Source organism: Stenella coeruleoalba, assembly GCF_951394435.1.
Source record: "Stenella coeruleoalba genome assembly, chromosome: 16".
Classification (NCBI taxonomy): Eukaryota; Metazoa; Chordata; class Mammalia; order Artiodactyla; family Delphinidae; genus Stenella; species Stenella coeruleoalba.
This window is the reverse complement of record NC_137162.1, coordinates 27,012,864-27,036,324: the sequence shown is the minus strand read 5'-3', so window position 1 is coordinate 27,036,324 and position 23,461 is coordinate 27,012,864. Positions and strand designations below refer to the sequence as shown.

General features: G+C 39.8%; 2 protein-coding genes across 7 annotated transcripts in view; both read left to right on the top strand.

The window, feature by feature from the left end:
* BTRC (beta-transducin repeat containing E3 ubiquitin protein ligase) overlaps window positions 1-23,461 on the top strand; it is a 184,179-nt gene that overhangs the window by 9,547 nt on the left and 151,171 nt on the right. The gene's annotated exons all lie outside the window — the stretch shown is intronic.
* LOC307175405 (BTB/POZ domain-containing adapter for CUL3-mediated RhoA degradation protein 3-like) lies at window positions 15,031-16,812 on the top strand. Its single transcript, XM_079900474.1, has one exon. The coding sequence runs from the start codon at window positions 15,743-15,745 to the stop codon at window positions 16,742-16,744; it is 1,002 nt and encodes a 333-aa protein (XP_079756600.1). The 5' UTR covers window positions 15,031-15,742; the 3' UTR covers window positions 16,745-16,812.

The following is a 23,461-nucleotide window of genomic DNA, read 5'->3' as shown; positions in this document are numbered from 1 at the left end:
GGGTCATAGGGTATGAAAAATGTTTAGCTTTAGTAGAGTCTATGAATTTTTTCCATTTCATACTTTCTACAGCACCATATGAGTTCCAGTTGCTGTACATTCTTGTAACATTTACTTGCTACTGTCTTTTTTCACTTCAGCCATACTAGTGGGTGAATGGTATTATTTGACTGTTTTAATTTGCATTTCCCTAATGACTGCTGTAATCAAGCACCTAAAAAGATTATTGAGGTTTTTGGCTTTTTTAGGTTTACTGGCTGTTTAGATATCCTCTTTTTTGAAGTGTCTGTTCATGCCTTGGTCATTTTTTTTTTTAAATTGGATTGTCTGCCTTTTTCTTGTTGATCTATTCCCTATATTCTGAAAAATACAATACAAATCTTTCAACAAATATATGGTTCTTTTGTAGGAATGTGTGTTTTGTTTTCAGATTTTTTTCATTTAAGAGATCAGTAAAAAAGTCACAAGATTTTGAGACTACAAAATACCTACACAGGATTTACAGGGTTAACGTTTTTTTTTCTTACACAACCAATACTTGAAGAAGCACCACTGTCAGCACCATTTTATAAATGAACGAAGGAGATTTTTAATGCCACAGAAGTAGAAAACACATAATCTCAGAATAAAGGAAACTCTTTGAGGTAGGCAAAATAATGCCTTCCCCCCACCCCCCACCCAAGATAGACAGTCTAATCCCAAGAACCTGTGAATATGTTAAATTACAGGGCAAAGGGGAGTTAAGGTAACAGATGGAATTTGGTTGCTAATCAGCTGACTTTATTTTTAATTTTTTACCATACCACGCAGCGTGCGGGATCTTAGTTCCCTGACCAGGGATTGAACCCGTGCCCCCTGCAGTGGAAGTGTAGAGTCTTAACCACTGGACCGCCAGGGAAGTCCCTCAGCTGACTTTAAAATAGGGAGATTGTCCTGGATAATCCAGGTTGGGCTCAGTGTAATCACAAGGGACCCTAAATGTGTAAGAGGGAGGCTGAAGAGGAGGTCATAGTGATGACGTGTGAGAACTCAATCCACTGTTGCTGATTTTGAAGGTGCCGTAAGAGAGCCCTGAGCCAAGGAATGTGAGCAGCTTCTAGAAGCAGGAAAGGAAAAGCTAAGCCTCCAGAAAAGAACATATCCCCGCTGAGGCCTTGATTTTCGGCTCAGTGAGACCCATTTCAGACTTCAGAACTACAGGACTGTCAAATAATAAATTAATGTTGCTTTAAGCCACTAAGTATGTGGTACTTTTTTAAAGTAGCCATGGCAAATTAATAGTCTCTCTTAAGATAGTTAACCTAATTGGGGTGTCTGTTTGTGGGTAAAATACACATACATATAACATCACTATATTTATTTTTAGTGTTTGGTAACTACCAGTGCAATTCTTTCTCTTTCTCTTAATATTTTATTTTGAATCAACTCAGAATTACAGAAAAGTTTCAAGTACAACACAAATGATACTTTTTCCTGAATCATTTGAGAGTAAGTTGTCACATCATCACCAAATGCTTTAGTGTATATTTTCTGCAAACAAGGACATTCTATATAAGACAACCATCAAAATTCAGAAATTAACATACAGTACAATTACAGATCTAACCCCTTAGACCCCATTCAAACTTTGCCAGTTGTTCTAATAATGTTCTTTTTTTAAAAAATATTTATTTATTTGCTTACACAGGGTCTTCGTTTCGGCAGGCGGGCTCCTTAGTTGCAGCTCTCCAGCTCCTTAGCTGCAGCACATGGGCTCCTTAGTTGTGGCAGAGGGCTCCTTAGTTGCAGTACACAGCCTCCTTAGTTGTGGCATGCGAACTCTTAGTTGTGGCATGCATATGGGATCTAGTTCCCTGACCAGGGATGGAACCTGGGCCCCCGGCATTGGGAGTGCGAAGTCTTATCCACTGCGCCACCAGGGAAGTCCCTCTAGTAATGTTCTTTATAACAAAAGAGTCTAATTCAGAATCACGTACTGAAATTAGTTGTCATGTCTCCTTAGTCTCCTTCAGTCTGGAACGGTTCCTGTCTTTAACTTTCATGACTATGGCACTTTTGAAGATTATAGGCTAGTTATTTTGTAGAATGATTCCTCAATTTGGGTTTATCTGATGATGTTTCCTCATGATTAGATTTGGTCCTGTATTTTTGGCAGAAATACCACAGAAGTGTTGCTTTATTTTACTTATTGCCTCCTGTTGGGTGACACATAATTTTTGTTTGTCTTACAACTTTTTTTACTTGATTAAAGTGGCACCTGCCAGTTTCTTCTTTAAAGCTAATGTTTTTGTAGTAAGTATCTTGTGGGAAGGTACTTTGAAACCATGTAACTATCTTATTCTTCATTAGATTTTCAATCTATTTTTAACAGAATGAGTTTATGAATTCCTGTTTTATTTGATGGGTTATAATACTATCTTTTACTTATTGCCTACTATTCTTTTTTTTTAATTTCTTTTTTTTTTTGGCTGTGTTGGGTCTTCGTTGCTGCACGCGGGCTTTCTCTAGTTGCGGCAAGTGGGGGCTACTCTTCGTTTAGGTGCGTGGGCTTCTCATTGTGGCGGCTTCTCTTGTTGTGGAGCACGGGCTCTAGGCATGTGGGCTTCAGTAGTTGCAGCACGTGGGCTCAGTAGTTGTGGCTCGCGGGCTCTAGAGCATAGGCTCAGTAGTTGTGGTGCACGGGCTTTGTTGCTCCGCAGCATGCGGGATCTTCCCGGACCAGGGCTTGAACCTGTGTCCATTGCATTGGCAGGCAGATTCTTAACCACTGTGCCACCAGGGAAGCCCAATCATTATTTCTTTTGACACTTAAATTGTTCCCTGTTTGGCCAGTGAGAGTGCTTTCAAACTGCTTTCTTTGTTATGTATTTCTGTCATTCTTTGAACATTGTACTTTTTTCCCCCAGCCCTGGAATCAGTGATTTCTCTTTTTTTTTCCGGTTTCTTTTAGTAGAGAATGATATATAGAAGTCAATATCTGGGTGTTAGGTATACACATTGCTATTGGGTGTCACTGCTCCCAAGTCCTCTCACTGGACAGAGATAGGGAATATATGTATGTGTAAATGTGCGTACACACGCGTGTGCACACACGTATTGCTATTTTAATTTTATCTACATATTTATTTGAAACCATGAGTTCACACAGGTATCTCCAATTCTAGTCTAACACAACAGGGTTTATCCAATAATTTGCTTTCCATAATTGTAACTCCCTTTTCTGTTAGTAAGTTGGCTCTCATTATCCTCAACATAATTTCTTAATCAATCCCCCCTGTATGTGACCAGTCTCTCCTGTTGCTGCTGTTCCTGACACCCATCATGTGGATGCCATCCTCACCTTATCAGTCTCCAAAATCCCATATTAGGCTGCTGCCCCTAGCCCCCGTTAGAAGACCCTTCTCATTTCAGGCTCTGATACTGTGCACTAGGTTGCTCTCCTCACTCCATTTGGACTTGAGCACCTTGTGCAGGGCTACTAAGGCTGCCGTATTCCTGTATAGACATTCTCTTTATCCTGCTAGGGTTCTGACATCCTGCTGTAGGTCACTGCAGATCCCTCCATCCCATCTCATGTACACACTTGTTTTCCTTGACCCTCACTAAACTGAATACAGATTTTTCACTTTGTAAAACTGAAACTCTGTACCCATTAAACAGTCCCTGGCAATTGCCATTCAGTTGCCTTCAGTCCCTGGCAACTGCCATTCTACTTTGTTTCTATGAATGTGACTACTCTAGATACCTCATAAATGTGGCACCATACAGTATTTGTCTTTTTGTGACTGGCTTATTTTTCTTAGCATAATGTTCTCAAGGTTCATCCATGTTAAGGCATGTGTCAGAATTTCCTTCTTTTTTTTTTTTTTTTGCGGTACGCGGGCCTCTCACTGCCGTGGCCTCTCCCGTTGCGGAGCACAGGCTCCGGACGCACAGGCTCAGCAGCCATGGCTCACGGGCCTTTCCACTCCACAGCATGTGGGATCTTCCCGGACCAGGGCACAAACCTGTGTCCCCTGCGTCGGCAGGCGGACTCTCAACCACTGCGCCACCAGGGAAGCCCAGAATTTCCTTCTTTTTTAAGGCTGAATAATATTCCGTTGTATGTATACATCACATTTTGTTTGTCCATTCATCTCTTGCCAGACACTTGGGATACTTTTACCTTTTGGCTATCGTGAATAATGCTGCTATGAACATGGGTCTACAAGTATCTCTTCAAGACCCCAAAACGCTTAATTTTTTTTTATCTTGATCTTTTGTTAGCACTTTTATGAATTCATCAGTTTTCCATCAGAGTTCTGAAAATGCTTATTCATTCAGTTCAGCAGTATAGTCAGTTACCAGAAACCTGTACTTGTCAGAGTCTTTTCCATGAATATTTTACCTTTTACATTTAGATGTACAGTCCGTCTGGAATTTTTATGTTTGATGTGAGGTAGAGGACAGAATTCAGTTTTGTTTTGTTTTTCATCTGTTGCGTTGCATGGTCACTTTTGTCATATACCACCTGTCTATATATGTGTGTGGGCTTGTTTACAGGACTTTTCTGTTCCAGTGGTCTATTTATCCTTGTGCCAATATCATACTTTCTTAATTACTATATTTTTATACCAATTCTTGATATTGGATACTGAATGTCCCTCAGCTTTTGCATGTCCGTATATATTGGAATCAGCTTAATTTCCACAAAACACCCTCCTATAACTTTTATTGGAATTGCATTGAATCTATATATAAGTTGGGGGAGAACTGAGATCTTAACACTATTGAATTTTATAATCTATGAAAATGGTGTATCTTTCCATTTTTGGGGTCTGTAATTTCTCTGTGTAGGGGCCTTTATATATCTTTTGTTAGATTTATTCCAGGTATTTGGTGTTTTTAGATGCTATTTTTAAAATTTAATTTTCTGTTGTTGAGTGTAAAGGTTTTTTAAACCCATGCTCCATGACCTCCATTCAGTATAAACACATGGGAGTACTTTTTTCTGAAAGGTCTATAATTTATGTCTGAATCTGATTCCCACTGGGGGCAATAACAACAAAGAAGATTAGAATACCACTTTAGTTATTTGACTTTGAGTGGATTGGACTAGGGACGGGGGGGAACAGACAGGCAGGGAGGCTGCTTAAAGACTATGTAATAGTCTAGGCAAGAAGCCACGTGGGCTTGAGCTAGGGCAGTTGGTATGGAAAGAAGGAAAGATATTCAAGGAATATTCTGGAGATACAGTGAGTAAGGTTTGCCTGGAGTAGGCTAGGAGAAAAGAAAAAGAGAAAAGAGAAGAGTAAAATATGGCTGGTGTCAGGCGTGTTCAGGGCGATTAGTTAAAGGGAAGGTTGCCATAGCAGTAGGTATGGCAAAACAAGTATTTGGTGGGTAAAGATATTGGAATAGTCCCTAACTTTAATAAGGAGACTAAATTTAAGATATACATATAGGGTTTCCCTGGTGGGGAACCAAGCAGATGAATATCCAAGCAGATTTGGGGACTCAGAGAAGTTTAGAAGGGCAGGATATAATTTCAGAGGGGAAAATAGTGACAAGGAGTCTGGGTGCAGATATTCTGGGGAGATTCAGTAGGCAGACAACATCAGTGAGTACTGAAAAGAGGCGGCAAATCCTGTTTCAAGTTTGGGCTCAAAAACAGAACTGGAATACCCAGCAAGGAACTAAAGAATTCAGTCTACTCATTAGTGCCCACTGCAGTAGTACTATACTTTATTATTTGGAGAGCATGTTAACATGTAGTGCAGATTCTCAGCTCCTCTTCCCTCCACTTAATTTAGTAGACCTCAAGAATCTGCATGTTTAACAGGCATCTCAGTGTTTCTGATAGAGATATTTTTCAGATCATACTTTGACAAAATATCTAGCCTGCTGTGTCCTGGCCAGTGTACCAACACAGAGGGAGTGGGGGAAATATTGTGGCTAGAGCCAGAGTAAAAGGTGAAGCCTTGTACATGGGGAACATAGCAGGAAGCAGCTGAGTTAACTGGATTCAAGAGTGGAGGCAGGTGGTAATCATTTTGTAGTATGTAAATATATTAAATCAACATGTTGTACACCTTACACTTGCACAGTGTTATGTCAGTTATATCTCAGTAAAGCTGGAAAAAAACAGTGAAGGCAGAATGAGACAAACTTCATGGCAGAGGCTTAGAATCGCTTTGAGTTCCAACTGATTAGTAATAAGTTGGTTTCTAAAAACAATTTACTTCTGGGTGCTGTTTGCAGCTAGAGAATTTGGTGAACCATAGGGGCAGAAAAATTAACACGATAATGCCATTTATAAGAGATATATCTAGTAGAAGAGCAATAGCAACACCCCCAAATGTGGCCACTCTAGGTATGTTAAAATCACGTCACAATAAACTGGTAGTCCCTGCTGGTGCTATGAAGAAGTTGTGGCTAGTTCTAACATTACTTTTATTGTTAATATTCCATGACCCTATTACATACATGAAGATAAATGACAACAGACTACCTCAGCAGTTGTTTCATAGTGCTCTTAAGGTAATGTCTTGAGGTAATGTCAAGGAATGAAGGGAGAAGTTTGAGGAATCATTGAAGTGTTGCTTAAAGCAATAGGCATAACTGAATGGTAAGGAAATTTATGATGAAAGATTCGTCTTTTGTACAATTACATAGACTAGAGTTGTTCTTTTGAGCAGGGTCCTCAAGCTGACCTCAAGTGAGAGGCACAAAGCCACAGGCTTTCTGGTGAGTGAGAAATTGTCTGAAAAGGTCTTTTTATCTTCATCCCTTAGATTAAAAGCAGCATCAGCCACAGCATCAGAGGGAGATGTAATTGATACAATTAAATGAGGTAAAGTGTGAAGCAGCTTTCTAGTCCATAAGGATATAGTGGTGGTAATACTTTTATAACAATACTCTAGTTCAGGGCTTCCCTGGTGGCGCAGTGGTTGGGAGTCCGCCTGCCAATGCAGGGGACACAGGTTCGTGCCCCAGTCCGGGAAGATCCCACATGCCACGGAGGGCGGGGCCCGTGAGCCATGGCCTCTGAGCCTGCGCATCCGCAGGCTCCACAACAGGAGAGGCCACAACAGTGAGAGGCCCGCCTACCGCAAAAACAAAAACAAACAAACAAAAAAACTCTAGTTCAAAATAATTCACACAGATTTCCAAGGTTTATTGAATAGACATTCCACCCCTATTCCATTTTACTGTTTAAACGTGTATTTATTCATGTCTGCTGTGTGCATGTTTTTGGTCTTGGTTTTTTCTTTAAAAAATTAACGTTTAGTAAAATTGACTTTTTTTTAGTGTACAGGTCTCAGAATTCATGTAACCACCACCACTATCAGGATACACAACAGTTCCATCATCCCCCAAAAAACTACCTTGTACTATCTCCCCATCTTCCTAACTCCTGGGAGCTGTGATCTATTCTCCCTCACTTTAGTTTTATCTTTTTGAGAAAGTCATTTAATGGAATCATACAATATATAATCTTTTCGTACTGACTTCTTTCTCTCAGCATAATGCCTTTTAGATGATTCATCCAAGTTGTTGCATGTATCAATAGTTCATTCCTTTTTATTGCTTGGTAGTATTCCATTGTATGGAATACGGCCAGAGTGGCCGTAACATTTCGCATTACCACAGCAGTGTATGAGAGTTCTAGTTCTCCATCCTTGTCAGCACTTGGGATTGTTAGTATTTTTTATTTTAGCCATTCCAATAGGTATATAGTAGTATCTTATCGTGGTTTTAATTTGCATTTCCCTAGTGAATACCTCAGTTCTTGATGACTTTATCTGTTGGGCTCAAACACAAAAGCTAGTCATCCTAAGAAGAATCAGAAGAATGGTCATTAGAGTGATGTAACGTTCTGTGAAACATTCCATGAAAGACTTTTGTAACATTAGCATTCTATGAAAGACTTTTTGTAAATATTTTAGAAAGGAGTTTGTGCTAATGAATGTTGATGGCTTTTCAATGAAGTGAGGGGTACTTTGAAACCTAGTTACAAAGTTTCAAGTAAGCCCTGTGACAGAATGAGAGAGTGACTTAAGAGTGTTTTTTTCTGGTGGCATTTGGTCTTATGTAGAGCACTTGTGGCTTTTAAACTGAGGAGATAGGCAAATGAAAAAGAAAAATATCTGATTACCTGATAGTTTTGTTTTGTTGGCACCGCGTAGCATGCGGGATCTTAGTTCCCCAACCAGGGATTGAACCTGCGCCCCCTGCAGTGGAAGTGCGGAGTCTTAACCACTGGACTACCAGGGAAGTCCCTACTTACAGTTTTTAGAAACAAAGCAAAATAAGTGAGAAACACTCATGGTCATCATGATCATTATCAACATTTACTGATCTCCTATTCTTGGTATAATTTTGAAAAACTTACTTATTCAGGGAAATAATTTAGATAGAGGAAAGGAGGCATTCCCTTGAGTAATATGTTTGGCCCCCTTCTACTTCTTCCTTCTTCATAAATCATCCCAAGCAGAAGGCTGTATTATAAGAAGCAAACCAGATGATTGCTAACTAAATGTTTAGTGTTTTAGTTGGTTATTAGCTTAAGGTCAAATTTGTTTAATGAGTAAATGTGGAAGAGTTACTTTTTTTTAACACTTTCAACACACACTTAATGATCATTGGTATGTCATTCCCATTTTATGAAGGTAGAGTGTAATTTCTTTATTTTTAATAACGATAGAGGTTTATAATTATTGAATCTTTGTTTTGATGTTATTAGGCGTGTCAGTACTTTTCTTTGATACCAAGTCCTCAGTTAGGAAATAGCCTCCTGATTAGAACTTGTTTCCCTGGGAAAATATAGTCCACTTAAAGCAGTTTCCAGGAATATATTGGTGCAGAAATAGACAGTCAAGTAGTGACTCATGTGTAGCATTCAGTGTAATTTAGAAAAGATGACTTAAGTAGAGGAATATTGATGCATCTGTTTTTCAAATTGCAGTTAATTATAGTGACAGCTTATAAGATCTACTTCATTCTCTCTTGGAATCTTGCCTAACTTAACAAATTTAGGTTAGAAACGGACAATTTAAAAGTCAAATAGGGCTTCCCTGGTGGCGCAGTGGTAGAGAGTCCGCCTGCCGATGCAGGGGACCACGGGTTCGTGCCCCGGTCCGGGAAGATCCCACATGCTGCGGAGCGGCTGGGCCCGTGAACCGCAAAAAAAAAAAAAAAAAAAAAGTCAAATAAATTAATCGAAAAGAATCCTGCCTTATCAAATCATGCTTCCAAAGGTTTTTCATACCCTCCAGTCTTATCCAGGTGTGATGTTTTGAAAATAAGAATGATTGTTTCAGTTTTTATCAGAGTTTGAGAATAGAAACTCCTTTTATGCAGGTATGTATCATCTTTGATTATACGGTAGTCCACTGGATATAGTCCCTCTACTTGACATATACCTACTGCATCAATAAACTGTGTGACCCTAGATATGTTTATATGTGGTCATGTTAAAAAGTGTTTAAGTATTCTTAAATGTGTTTTATCAATATCTTATGGAAAAATACTCATAATCTTTTGAAAGCATTCATGTTAAAAAGAATTAGAAATGATGTTTATCTCATTTGGAACTCTTTCTCTTTCAATGTATCATTAAAGTGTAGGGACAGTATATAAGAATTCATACCGGGATTCCCTGGTGGCGCAGTGGTTGGGAGTCCACCTGCCGATGCAGGGGACGCGGGTTCGTGCCCCGGTCTGGGAGGATCCCATGTGCCGCCGAGCGGCTGTGCCCGTGAACCATGGCCGCTGAGCCTGCGTGTCCGGAGCCTGTTGCTCCGCGGCGGGAGAGGCCGCAGCGGTGAGAGGCCTGCGTACCGCAAAAAAAAAAAAAAAAAAAAAAAAGAATTCATACCATAGGATCAACTGAGACTTTGGTTTAAATATATTACAAATTATACACGGAAGCCTGCATAAGATCCTACATATTTTTTTTTTCCCAAAGAAGCTTCTTTAAATGGTTAAGTGTAGGAATGTTCTGATGATTATCTTTTTAATTAAAATAAGAAATCTTTGTTTAAAGTGGCATTCTTTTTTTACGGCCTGTTACAGTCTCTGTAACAATCATTCCTTAAGTCTGAACATTTTATTTCCAGGAATCCATTTATATAAAGCTATGTTTAGACCTAATTAAGGAACAATTCTTACAAAGCTTGTAAATAGCCAGGAAAAAAGGGACCGAAGATAAAACTGACATTCACGTTTAACAAAATGATTGTTACAAGGTATGTAATAAGCTATAAAAATACAATAAATCTCTTTTTATAAGAGTTCATATTTTTTGGTCCTTGTTTTCAAGGGTATTTAAGGAGAATATCAAAGCTCTGGAAAGTGACATCTGTTTTGCTGAATGGACTAGTGATAACTTCTTTTGTCTCTTAACTGACAGTATCAGGAGTTCTACATGTCTTCTTGGTGTGCTTTCTTTGAAAATACCTACTAATCAGTTAAGATTGTGATGTAAATTTTATATTGTGCCATAGTGAAAACAAGACCTAGTTCTCATCTCACTTATACTGCTTTCTAGAAGTTAGAAAACTTTGGGCAAGTTGCTTAACCTCCGAGTCTCATTTTCCTCATCTGGAAAGGTGATAATTGTTTCGATAATAATTCGATAATAATTATAATTATTATTTTTTATAATTATTTATAATAATTATACAATCACTTATAATATAGTTATTTATATTATATTAAATATAATATAATTATTTATATTATAGCAAATGTAATATAATTATTTATATTATATTAAATATAATATAATTATTTATAATTATAACTATTAGAATTTTATTATAATTATTAAATAATTATTATAATTATTATAATTTTGATAATAATTCTCTTCCTACTTCAAAGAGTTGTTGTGAGGACTAGGTGAAATTATAAATAGTGAAAATATTTTGGAAGTTATATATAGGACTGTGAGTATCCAAGCTACATTTCTTTGTCTCTCTAACCTTGGGTTGTGGTAGCAGTAGTAATAATAAAATAACAGCAATAATGGCAGAAAACACTTATAGCTCAGTATGTACAGTGTAGGATTCTAGGCACTCAACATATATTAACTCATTTGATCCTCTCACCTTATTAGGTATGTATTGTTATTATCCCTGATTTACAGGCATGGAAACTGAGGCACAGAGAGGTTACGTTACTTCCTTAAGATCATACAGTTGGAGGGACCCCTGGTGGTCCAGTGGTTAAGACTCCACACTCCCAGAGCAGGGGGCCCAGGTTGGATCCCTGGTCAGGGAACTAGATCCTGCATGCCACAAGACCCGGTGCAGTCAAATAAATAAATAAATAAATAATTTAAAAAAAATCATACAGTTGGAGAAATATGGATTTGAAGAGGGGAATGGGTGGTATCAATCATTTTTCAAATCTATAGAAAAATTGAGAAAAGCATTCATATATCCCTCACCTGGATTGGCCAAGTGTTAACATTTTGCCATATTTGATTTTTTTCCTCTCTGTATAGCTATACTTTCCTTTCTAAATCATTTGAAAGTTGTAGACATCATGATATTTCACCTCTACTAAAGCATGTATTTCCTAACATGGGCACTGTCTTTCATAACTACAATGCAGGATCCCACTCAGGAGATTTAACAGTGATAACATTTTACTATTCAATATATAGTTTATATTCAGGCTTCCCCAATGGTTCCAGTAGTGTCCTTTATAGCCTCCTTTTTTAAAATTCATGATCCAGTCACATGTTACACATAGTTATGTCTCTTTAGTCTCCTTTAATTTACAATAGTTCCCTAGTCTTTTTATTCTTGAAATTGAAGTTTTTGAAGAGTCCAGGCAAGTTTTACAGAATGTATCTCATTTGGATTTGTCTGATTGTTGTCCATGGTTAGATTCAGGTTAAAAAATTTGGCAGGAATATATGTTGTAGTTTCTCAGTGCATTACATCAGAAAGTACACGATGTTATTTTGTTCCTTTATCGGTGATGCTAAGTTTGATCATTTTATTAAGGCTGTATTCACCAGATTTCTCCATTGTAAAGGTATATTTGGAATTAATAAGTGCTCAGTGGAGTGAAACTTGGAAACTGTGTAAATAACTTGTTTCCCAGCATTGTTTCTCCCTATAGTTTTGGCATTCACTGATGATTGTTGTGTAGAAATGGTAAAATCAGCCCATTTATTTTTAGGCAGTTCTAAGTGTTTTTTTTTTTTTTTCTTCTTGACTTTGAAGTGGTGACTGTTTCCTATTTTGGGAAGATAATATGTAAACTTTGTCATTTTAATTTTATTTTTTATAAATTTATTTGTTAATTTATTTAATTTTTGGCTGAGTTGGGTCTTTGTTGCTGTTCTCGGGCTTTCTCTAGTTGTAGCGAGCGGGGGCTACTCTTCGTTGCGGTGTGTGGGCTTCTCATTGCGGTGGCTTCTCTTGTTGCGGAGCATGGGCTCTAGGTGCGCGGGCTTCAGTAGTTGCAGCACACGGGCTCAGTAGTTGTGGCTCGCGGGCTCTAGAGCGCAGGCTCAGTAGTTGTGGCATACGGGCTTAGTTGTTCCGCGGCATGTGGGATCTTCCTGGGCCAGGGCTCGAACCCGTGTCTCCTGCATTGGCAGGCGGATTCTTAACCACTGCACCACCAGGGAAGTCCCTTTATTTTTGTTTTTGAACTTAGCCTAATTAAAATGTACTTTTTACATTCTAATTTATAGGTTATATGCTTTATAATTTTTATCCTTGGTGGAAAACACTGCTAAAGCTGCTTAAATAATTGGGTTTAGTTTTTAAAGGCTTGTGGTACTAAAAGCTGCAACAGAAGTTCCTGGAGGGCTTGTGTTTTCCATTCCATAGGCCTGGGGTGGAGCCTGAAAATCTGCATTTCTAACTAGTTTCCAGATGATGCCACTGGTTCTGGGATCACACTTTGAGACTCACTGTGGCTTTTCTAGGCCTTTCAAGGCAATTTGCTCATAATTATTTGGGCTTTTTTTTTTTTTCTACTTATTTGCTTTCTCTGGTAGACATGAGAGTAGTGTGGTTATAGTATAGTGGAATAAGTTGAAGTTTGTATTAGTTGATTTTGATAAATGTTGGAAAAATTATGGGAATTGGCTAAATTACTGAATAGTATCTCATTAATCTAATTCACAATTGTGTTGTAATGAAAATGGCTGTAGGCTGTTTTAAAACTTACTGTGGCATTTATATTTGTTGGGATTTTCTTTACTTCACTTAAACACTGATCCCTTAGTTTTGACCGAATGAGATGTCCATTGTGGTCATTTGGGGCTTTCAGGATTTAAGTGATCCCTGCATACATTTCAACAACTTGGTTCTGTTAGGTCTGTGCAATTAGTAAAGCAAGTGGCACATTTGTTATGTCATAGAGATATTTTTGCTTCTATGGAATTTGGCCAGATTGTCCTCCTCCCTTGCTTCCCCTATTAGAAATGCTATAAACATCAGAAAGAAAAGGATGACCTTACTATTTGTTTCCCAGACTAAATCACAGCCTTGAAGCAGCTCTTTACTTCCGAATAAAAAGTTTAATTTCACGCCCTGACTAGTGCTTGTACGTGCAGGTAGATATTTATTTTATGCAGCTAAACTGGTCTGCTTTTGCAAATTACTTGCCAGTCAGCAGAGCTATAATTTCTTATGAGTAGTTGGTGGTAAATTATAGCTCTTATTAGTAAGTTTTGTGTGTGTGTGTTTTCAATATGTACTTATGAAGCAGGAGTGGGAATCAGTCAGCAAACTTTGACCAGACTAGGATTTGACTAGTAGCTTTTTTCAGGGCTCAGGGATTGGGACTCCTCTGGTGGCTCAGTGGTTGAGAATCCACCTGCCAGTGCAGGGGACATGGGTTCGAGTTCTGGTCCAGGAAGATCCCACATGCTGCGGAGCAACTAAGCCCTTGCACCACAACTACTGAGCCTGCGCTCTAGAGCCCGTGAGCCACAACTACTGAGCCCACGTGCTACAACTACTGAGCCCGCGTGCCTAGAGCCTATGCTCCGCAACAAGAGAAGCCACTGCAATGAGAAGCCCACGCACCGCAATGAAGAGTAGCCCCCCGCTCACTGCAACTAGAGAAAGCCCGCGCGCAGCAATGAAGACCTAACACGGCCAAAAATAAATAAATAAATAAAAAAGGCTCAGGGATTGATGAATTTGGACTAACAATTCCAATTAATTATGTAAACCAGTAAGAAAGAGTGAGATCTTGTTTTCAATTGATGTGAAAATGTACCCAGAACCTAGAAAGAATGATGCCTGGTAGAAAGGATTAAAGAAGAGATTCTCTTTCTTATTGAGAAATAGAATATATTGTAGCTAAAATTTGAGTTTTGAAATTGGAGGGCACTATTTTTTTATTTTTGGCTGCATTGGGTCTTCATTGATGCACGCGGACTTTCTCTAGTTGCAGCAAGCGGGGGCTACTCTATGTTGCGGTGCGCCTGCTTCTCATTGCGGTGGCTTCTCTTGTTGCCTAGCATGAGCTCTAGGCGTGCGGGCTTCAATAGTTGTGGCGCACGGGCGTAGTTTCTCCGCGGCATGTGGGATCTTCCCGGACCAGGGCTCAAACCCGTGTCCCCTGCATTGGCAGGCGGATTCTTAACCACTGCGCCACCACGGAAACCCTGGAGGGCACTATTGGGCTGAAGTTTTAATTGCTTAATTGAAGCCATGAAGTTTAAAAAATTTTTATTTTAAAGTGAGACTGACTTTTATTGAACTTGGATTAAGAGAAAATGCGATGAATCAGAAGGAGACAAAGTTCTACTTCCTTAATAAGTGGGTCAGTTATTTGCTTTGACTGAGATGTCACTAATTTTGTGTGGGCTTTGAGTCTAGAGGGGTTATCTAACTCAAAGCTTCATAAACTTTTTTGTTCATGGACCTCACTGAAAATCTTTTGTATGTCATGAGATACTCTCCCCAGACATGCACATGAGTATACCTTTTGTACATGATTTCAAGAGGTTCAGAGATCCTTGAATCCTATCCATGGGTCCCGATCTAGCCTTATTTTAGTGTTGTTACATAATGTATTTTAATTTAAAATTTGTTGTTGATAATTACCATTTCAACATAAGTAATTGTGACTTTAATAAGGGTATGACTATCAGGTCTGAGCTTCATCATAAAACGGCATTTTGAGAAGCTAATGAAATATTATGTTATTTGGTAGTATCAGGAAAAAGGGTACAGACTTGACTGGTGGGTATCAAACATCCTACTGGAATGTCCTGTTCTTAATTTTCTAATCCTCCTAGCCACCCAGGCAAGCAGCCACAATTTATCCCTATCTGTGATGATAGAATTTTACTTGTCAGGGATATATGGATAGTTACACTTAATACTTTATTTGCTATCTACTGATATTTCCATGCTGTTTCTACTTTTATCAGTTTTATTAAAGAAAGAGTATGACCAAGCAAATGGCCAGCAACGTCAATTTACCCTAATAAGTGCACTTTACATCTAGGAGATTTGGAATACACTCTTTTGTGTCACGGTGAGCCTTAAACACTGTCAGCATGTTCAGTTATTTATACTCTTCAGCTCTGGGAGGGCTGGGAAACATCGTTTTCCCTTTTTCTTCATCCTCTTAAGGTATCAACACTGGGAATCTGTCCACCTGCTTAGCTCATTCAAAAAACAGTGGTTTATGGTCATTTTAGATCAGTAGTAGTACACTTTGGGCAAAAGGCCTTGTTTGAATCATAGACTATGACTTCTTCCTTTTAAAAATGAGCGAACGCCTCGCCTCCGCCCCAGGCTCATGCGAGCTGGGTGTTTCCTGTGTCTCTCAGTCCGGGTTTGGAGACTGCAGTGTCTTCCAGCTTTTCATGGAAGAGATATCAGGAGAAAGTGTGGTGAGCTCAGCAGTACCAGTGGCTGCGACCCACACCACTTCGTTCAAGGGCACGAGCCCCAGCTCCAAGTACATGAAGCTGAACATGGGCGGAGCCCTGTACTACACCACCATGCAGATGCTGACCAAGCAGGACACTAGGCTGAAGGCCGTGTTCAGCAGGTGCATAGAGATGCTCACGGACAGTGAAGGCTGGATCCTCATTGACGAGTGTGAGAAGCTCTATGGTACGATACTCAATTACCTTTGTGACGGAGCGGTCCCCTTGCCCGAGAGCCACCGGGAGACTGAGGAGCTGCAGGAAGAAGCCAAGTACTATCTGGTCCAGGGCCTGGTGGAAGAGTTCCAGGCAGCCCTGCAAAACAAAGATACTTATGAGCCTTTCTGCAGAGTTCCTGTTATCACCTCATCCAAGGAAGAACAGAAACTTATAGTGACTTCAAATAAGCCAGCCGTGAAGTTGCCCTACAACAGAAGTAACAACAAATACTCGTATACCAGCAATTCTGACGACAATATGTTGAAGAACATCGAACTGTTTGAAAAGCTGTCTCTGTGCTTTGATGGAAGGGTCCTGTTCATAAAGGATGTCATTGGGGATGAAATCTGCTGCTGGTCCTTCTACAGCCAGGGCCACAAGATCGCTGAAGTCTGCTGTACCTCTATCGTCTACACCACGGAGAAGAAACAGACCAAGGTGGAGTTCCCCGAAGCCCGGGTCTATGAGGAGACCCTGAATATTTTGCTGTATGAGGCCCAGGATGACCGGGGACCTGACAGCGCACTTCTGGAGGCCACAGGTGGGGTGGCCGGTTGCTCCCACCACCTGGACGAGGATGACGAGCGGGAGCGGATCTACATTGCCCACATCTGTTGAAGGGGCAGGCCTGTTGTCCCTTCGGCTGATCTGTGGTCTGGTGCTTGTTGGGACCCCGCAGGGTCTGACCAAGGGCAAAGCTGCCCCTTCCCCTGCCCTCCTTGTTGACCCACTCCATCCTGGGAAGGCCGCCTGGCCTGCTCACAGGCATAGTGCACAAACCACTGCCCGGTGGGCTCCATTCCTTCCTCCTCGGCCTTCTGCCCCGTTAAGCGGGGCTTACTGCCCCCAGCGGATGCCCTGCTCTTTGCTTAGAAGAAATTAAACACAGCCCCAGACTCTGTTCTGGCGTTCAGACAGGACCACCGCTCACACCAGCAGCCTCAGGATGGCTCGCCTGCTGTCAATGTAGCTGTCACCTGGAAATCTCTTCCTGTCTCTGCCTCTGATTCTTACACAGTGTGGAGCGGCCTTCAGCGAGTAGACCAAGAGGACATGCAGATCCCTTTGGGTCCAGTCAGTGTGTGTGTTCATGTTAGTTTAAGGGACGTGTGCGACTGTGGATGAGGATGTGTGCCCGTGGGGCCTGGGTGGCCCGCACTGGATCCCTGCTGTCTGCACGGCGCTTGTGTGGGACGGACATTCTCGGTTACCTACCTCCCTGTCTCCTCTGTGTCCATGACGCACAGGGGGAGTGGTGACGAATGTGGGTGGTTGAGACTAGGCTGGTAGAGTAGTTCCAAGGAGATTCGGTTGTGTGTTAAAGTATGGGTGGGCTTTTTTTTAAAATATAAATTTATTTGTTCATTTTTGGCTGTGTTGAGTCTTCATTGCTGTGCACGGGCTTTCTCTAGTTGCGGCAAGCAGGGGCTGCTCTTCGTTGTGGTGTGCAGGCTTCTCATTGCAGTGGCTTCTCTTGTTGCGGAGCACAGGCTCCAGGCGTGCGGGCTTCAGTAGCTGTGGCACACAGGCTCAGTAGTTGTGGCTCGCGGCTCTAGAGCGCAGGCTTAGTAGTTGTGGCACATGTGCTTCATTGCTCCGCGGCATGTGGGATCTTCCTGGACCAGGGCTTGAACCCGTGTGCCCTGCATTGGCAGGCGGATTCTTAACCACTGCGCCACCAGGGAAGCCCAGGATGGGTTTTGTCTGCTCTTTGAGGGAAACATTACTGTTTTATGCCAAAAGTATTAATACAGGCAGCCTTTGGTAGAGTGTGTTCCAAAAAAACGAGTTTATATTTTGAAATGGTTTTTACTGCTCATACTTTGTACATCCTGCCTTACTTGTGACAGTTGTATGCCTTTATTTTGTATCCAGCAACAAAGCCTACAATAAAACTTTAAAACAATCATGACCGAACCTAAAAATCATGTATCAGGTAGATGCTTTTTAAACTGTTGTGTGGGAAACTTTCATATTAGGCCATTTGGATTTTATTAAGTGCTAAGGATGGGACTTAAATAATGTTATATAAATATTTTATACAGTTTAAGTTTTAAACACCAACCCTGCTGTTTGGGTTGAACTTTTTTAGAAAATTAATGTGAATGTCTGTTGTGATGTTTTCTGTAGGAATGGAAAAGCCATCATGTAAGTTCTTTTTTTTAAATGTTTATGTGAAGAGTAACTTTGTGGAACAGTCTGATTAGCTGGGGCTTCTACACCTTATGACCAAACGTTTCTGGCTGTCTCTCTACTTTTACATTTGCTCCAACTTTGCACTTGTAGTTTATAGTCTTTGCTTCCCTGGGATATGAACAAGTTCTTGAAACATTCCATGGTGAGTGATACTGTCAGTTGCATACAGCCGTGAGCTGACAATGACAAAGTGTGGGCTGGTCCAAGCTCTGTTATCAGACATATTTTACAAGGAACTGATTTCTTATGTGAGCACTAAGGGCAAACAAAAGTCAATATTTGTATTTAAGAACCATCCAAGTAAAACACTGGCCTAAGATTTGGTAAAGAGTGAAGTTTTATTACACTGTAATAACTTAAAATGGAAAAAGCAGAACAGCTTTGGATCCCTCGTAATGAGGTTTTTTTCAAATAAGTCATCTGATTGTGGTGACTGGGTGCCTCTGCCCACAATGGTTCCGGGCCTCGCCTCTCCATTGTCCTCCTGCAGTGGTTTAGTGGGACAGTTGCTGTGCAGGTACCACGACCCTCCCTCTGGAATATGTGCTCTCTAGGTCTCCACCCAGAGTCATTGTAACATGTGTGTGTCACTAACCTTTCTGTCTCTTTGTGCCATGGAAAAAAACACTATGAGCTTCAGAAGTAGTCATTGTATGTTATACAAGCATCTGTGGACATATATAAAATAAAAGTTATATAACGCTTCTACTTAAAAAAAAATGAGCAAACTGAGACCCAAAGAGGTCATGTGACTTGTTCAAGGTTACAGTTGATGACAGCCTGGATTAGAGCCCACATTTCCCTAATCAGAGCCTAGTTGGTTAACTTTTGACTCTTTTTGTTTTGTTTGTGGTTGAGCTTGTGTTTCTTCCACTGGATGTGATTGATAGATGAATTGAAGGGTGTGTGTGTGGATGTTTAATTAGTGCTTCTATGACTTCTTTAAGAAAGCCTTTTCTACCCTAAGGTTATGAAAATAGTCTCATATTTTCCACTAGAAGCTTGATAGTTTTGCCTTTTACATTTAGAATGTTAGTCTCTCTAGAATTGATCTTTGCGTTTGTAAGGAATTTCATTTCATTTTTTTCCATATGGATTTCCAGTGTCCCAAGCATCATCTGCTGGAAGAATATGTATTCTCCACTGATCTGCAGAGCTACCTCCATCATAAATCATGTCCTTACATGCATTGGTTTGATTTTGGATTCATTATTCTGTATACTTTTCTATTTATTTATCCCTGTATCAGTACCATGCAGCTTTATTCACATAGCTTTATAATAAGCCTTGATATATAGAAGTTAACTATTGATAGAAATCAAAATATGGAGTTATAAAAATATTTGTTTTTGAATATGTAAAACATGCAACACAGTACAAAATTCAAAAAATACAAAAGGGTATATATCAGAAAATCTCTTTACTCATCTTTGTAGCATTTATTTTCCCTCCCCGGAGGCCACCACTTTTTCTTGTTTCTTGGAGATTAGTTTAAATTAGATTCTATAAGGAGTTTTCTAGAACTCACCTAGAAGACACCTACCTTGGATTAAATACTAAAATTTGAAAACCTTTGGTAGGGAAGATGGCTTTTTTGTTTGTTTGTTTTGTTTTTTAAATGTTAAGAGGCAATGGTGTATAATGAAAGAACACTCTCTTGAGCCAGATGGTTTAATAACCATTTGACCCTTAGACAAATGCTGGAGTTCCTTAGCCCTTGGTTCTGTTTCCTGTCTGTACTTTCTTCCTATTTCTCATCTTGTAAAACAGGGATAATGATAAACCACACATCCTACCTCATGAAGTCATTGTAGGAAGTAAATCTAACAACACTGTTTTTCAGTTTTGATGTCCATATGATAATTTTTCATAAATGAGCTTTTTTTTTTTTTTTTTTTTAATTTGGCTGTGCCAGGTCTTAGTTGCGGCACGTGGGATGTTCGTTGCTGAGTGCAGGATCTTTGTTGCAACAGGCAGGATCTTTTTCTTTTAGTTGCGGTATGTGAACTCTTGGTTGTGGCATGTGGGATCTAGTTCCCTGACCAGGGATTGACCCTGGGCCCCCTGCACTGGGAACACAGAGTCTTAGCCACTGTACCACCAGGGACGTCCCTAAGTGAGTTTGTTTTTGTTTTTTTTAATTAGAACAAATTTGAAAAGTAGAAAAAATAATCAAAAAACAATGAATGAATGAGGGGCCATAACTGCCAACCCCTTTGTATTATGGAACTCCCAGTCTGCCAGTGGAACAGTTGGTTCGTAGGTGACACATTTGACTGTCTAATATCAGGTCAAATGATGGAACCATTTTTTGTGTATGGTGTTAAAGAATGTTCTAGCTTCATTTTTTTTTTTTTTTTTTTTTTTGCGGTACACGGGCCTCTCACTGTTGTGGCCTCTCCCGTTGCGGAGCACAGGCTCCGGACGCACAGGCTTAGCGGCCATGGCTCATGGGCCCAGCCGCTCCGCGGCATGTAGGATCTTCCCGGAGCGGGGCACGAACCCGTGTCTCCTGCATTGGCAGGCGGACTCTCAACCACTGTGCCACCAGGGAAGCCCTCTCGCTTCATTTTTTTACATGTAGCTGTCCAGTTTTCCCATCACCATTTATTGAAGAGACTGTCTTTTCTCCATTGTATAGTCTTGCCTCCTTTGTCGTAGATTAATTGACCATAGGTGCATTGGTTTCTTTCTGGGCTTTCTGACCTGTTCCATTTCTGTTTTTGTGCCAGTACCACACTTTTGATGACTGTAGCTTTGTAGTATAGTCTGAAGACAGGGAGCGTGATTCCTCCAGCTCCGTTTTTCTTTCTCAAGATTGCTTTAGCTATTTGGGGTCTTTTTTGTGTCTCCATACAAATTAAAAATTTTTTTTGATCTAGTTCTGTGAAAAATGCCATTGGTAATTTGATAGGGATTGCATTGAATCTATAGATTGCCTTGGGTAGTATAGTCATTTTCACAATATTGATTCTTCCAATCCAAGCATATGGTATATCTTTCCATCTGTTTGTGTTGTCTTCGATTTCTTTCATCAGCATCTTACAGTTTTCACAGTACAGGTCTTTTACCTCCTTAGGTAGGTTTATTCCTAGGTATTTTATTCTTTTTGTTGCAGTGGTGAATGGAGTTGTTTCCTTAATTTCTCTTTCTGATCTTTCGTTGTTAGTGTATAGAAATGCAAGAGATTTCTGTGCATTAATTTTGTATCTTGCAACTTTACCAAATTCATTGATTAGCTCTAGTAGTTTTCTGGTGGCATCTTTAGTATTCTCTATGTATAGTATCATGTCATCTGCAAACAGTGACAGTTTTACTTCTTCTTTTCCAGTTTGGATTGCTTTTCTTTTTCTTATATGAAGGAATGAAATTCTCTAATTCCTGTAGAGATGTGGATGGATCTAGAGACTGTCATACAGAGTGAAGTAAGTCAGAAAGAGAAAAACAAATATCGTATATTAATGCATATATGTGGAACCTAGAAAACTGGTACAGATTAACCGGTTTGCAAGGCAGAAATAGAGACACAGGTGTAGAGAACAAACGTATGGACACCAAGGGGGGAAAGTGGTGGGCGGGGCAGTGGGATGAACTGGGAGATTGGGATTGACATATATACACTAATATGTATAAAATAGATAACTAATATGAACCTGCTGTATAAAAAATAAATAAAATAAAATTCAAAAAAAAAATTCCAAAGGAAGCATTTGGACAAGGTAGTGAACCATGCCTATATCCTGAACTTGCTCTATTTCTAGTTACCTGATGTTTGTACTCATTCTTTGAACTACCTCACATTCTTCTAATAAATTATGGTTTTGCTCTTAAAAAAAAACAAAAAACAAAAAACCTCCCAACAAATGTACGTCCAGGACCAGATGGCTTCACAGGCTAATTCTATCAAACATTTAGAGAAGAGTTAACACCTATCCTTCTGAAACTATTCCAAAAAAGTGCAGAGGAAGGAATACTCCCAAACGCATTCTATGAGGCCACCATCACTCTGATGATCATCATTCCTTTCATCAGCCACCATCATTCCTTTCTGTGGCTGAGTAATATTCCATTGTATATATGTACCACATCTTCTTTATCCATTCATCTGTCGATGGGCATTTAGGTTGCTTCCATGACCTGGCTATTGTAAATAGTGCTGCAGTGAACATTGGGGTGCATGTGTCTTTTTAAATTACAGATTTCTCTGGGTATATGCCCAGCAGTGGGATTGCTGGGTCATATAGTAATTCTATTTTTAGTTTTTTAAGGAACCTCCATACTGTTCTCCATCGTAGCTGTATCAATTCACCAACAGTGCAAGAGGGTTCTCTTCTCCACACCCTCTCCAGCATTTGTAGATTTTCTGATGATGCCCATTCTAACCGGTGTGAGGTAATACCTCATTGTAGTTTTGATTTGCATTTCTCTAATAATTAGTGATGTTGAGCATCCTGTCATGTGTTTGTTGGCAACTGTGTATCTTCTTTGGAGAAATGTCTATTTAGGTCTTCTACGCATTTTTGGATTGGGTTGTTCTTTTGATATTGAGCTGCATGAGCTGCTTATATATTTTGGAGATTAATCCTTTGTTAGTTGCTTCGTTTGCATATATTTTCTCCCATTCTGAGGGCTGTCTTTTCGTCTTATTTATGGCTTCCTTTGTTGTGCAAAAGCTTTTAAGTTTCATTAGGTCCCATTTGTTTATTTTTGGTTTTATTTCCATTACTCTAGGAGGTGGATCAAAAAAGATCTTGCTGTGATGTATGTCAAAGAGTGTTCTTCCTATGTTTTCCTCTAAGAGTTTTATAGTGTCCGGTCTTACATTTAGGTCTTTAATCCATTTTGAGTTTATTTTTGTGTATGGTGTTAGGGAGTGTTCTAAGTTCAGTCTTTTACATGTAGCTGTCCAGTTTTCCCAGCACCACTTATTGAAGAGACTGTCTTTTCTCCATTGTATATCCTTGCCTCCTTTGTCATAGATTAGTTGATCAGAGATGTGTGGGTTTATCTCTGGGCTTTCTATCCTGTTCCACTGATCTATATTTCTGTTTTTGTGCCAGTACCATATTGTCTTGATTACTGTAGCTTTGTAGTATAGTCTGAAGTCAGGGAGTCTGATTCCTCCAGTTCTGTTTTTTT

What these genes read in the sequence shown, in the direction of transcription:
- LOC307175405 (XM_079900474.1), top strand. Translation starts at nt 15,743, where the DNA reads ATGAGCGAACGCCTCGCCTCCGCCCCAGGCTCATGCGAGCTGGGTGTT.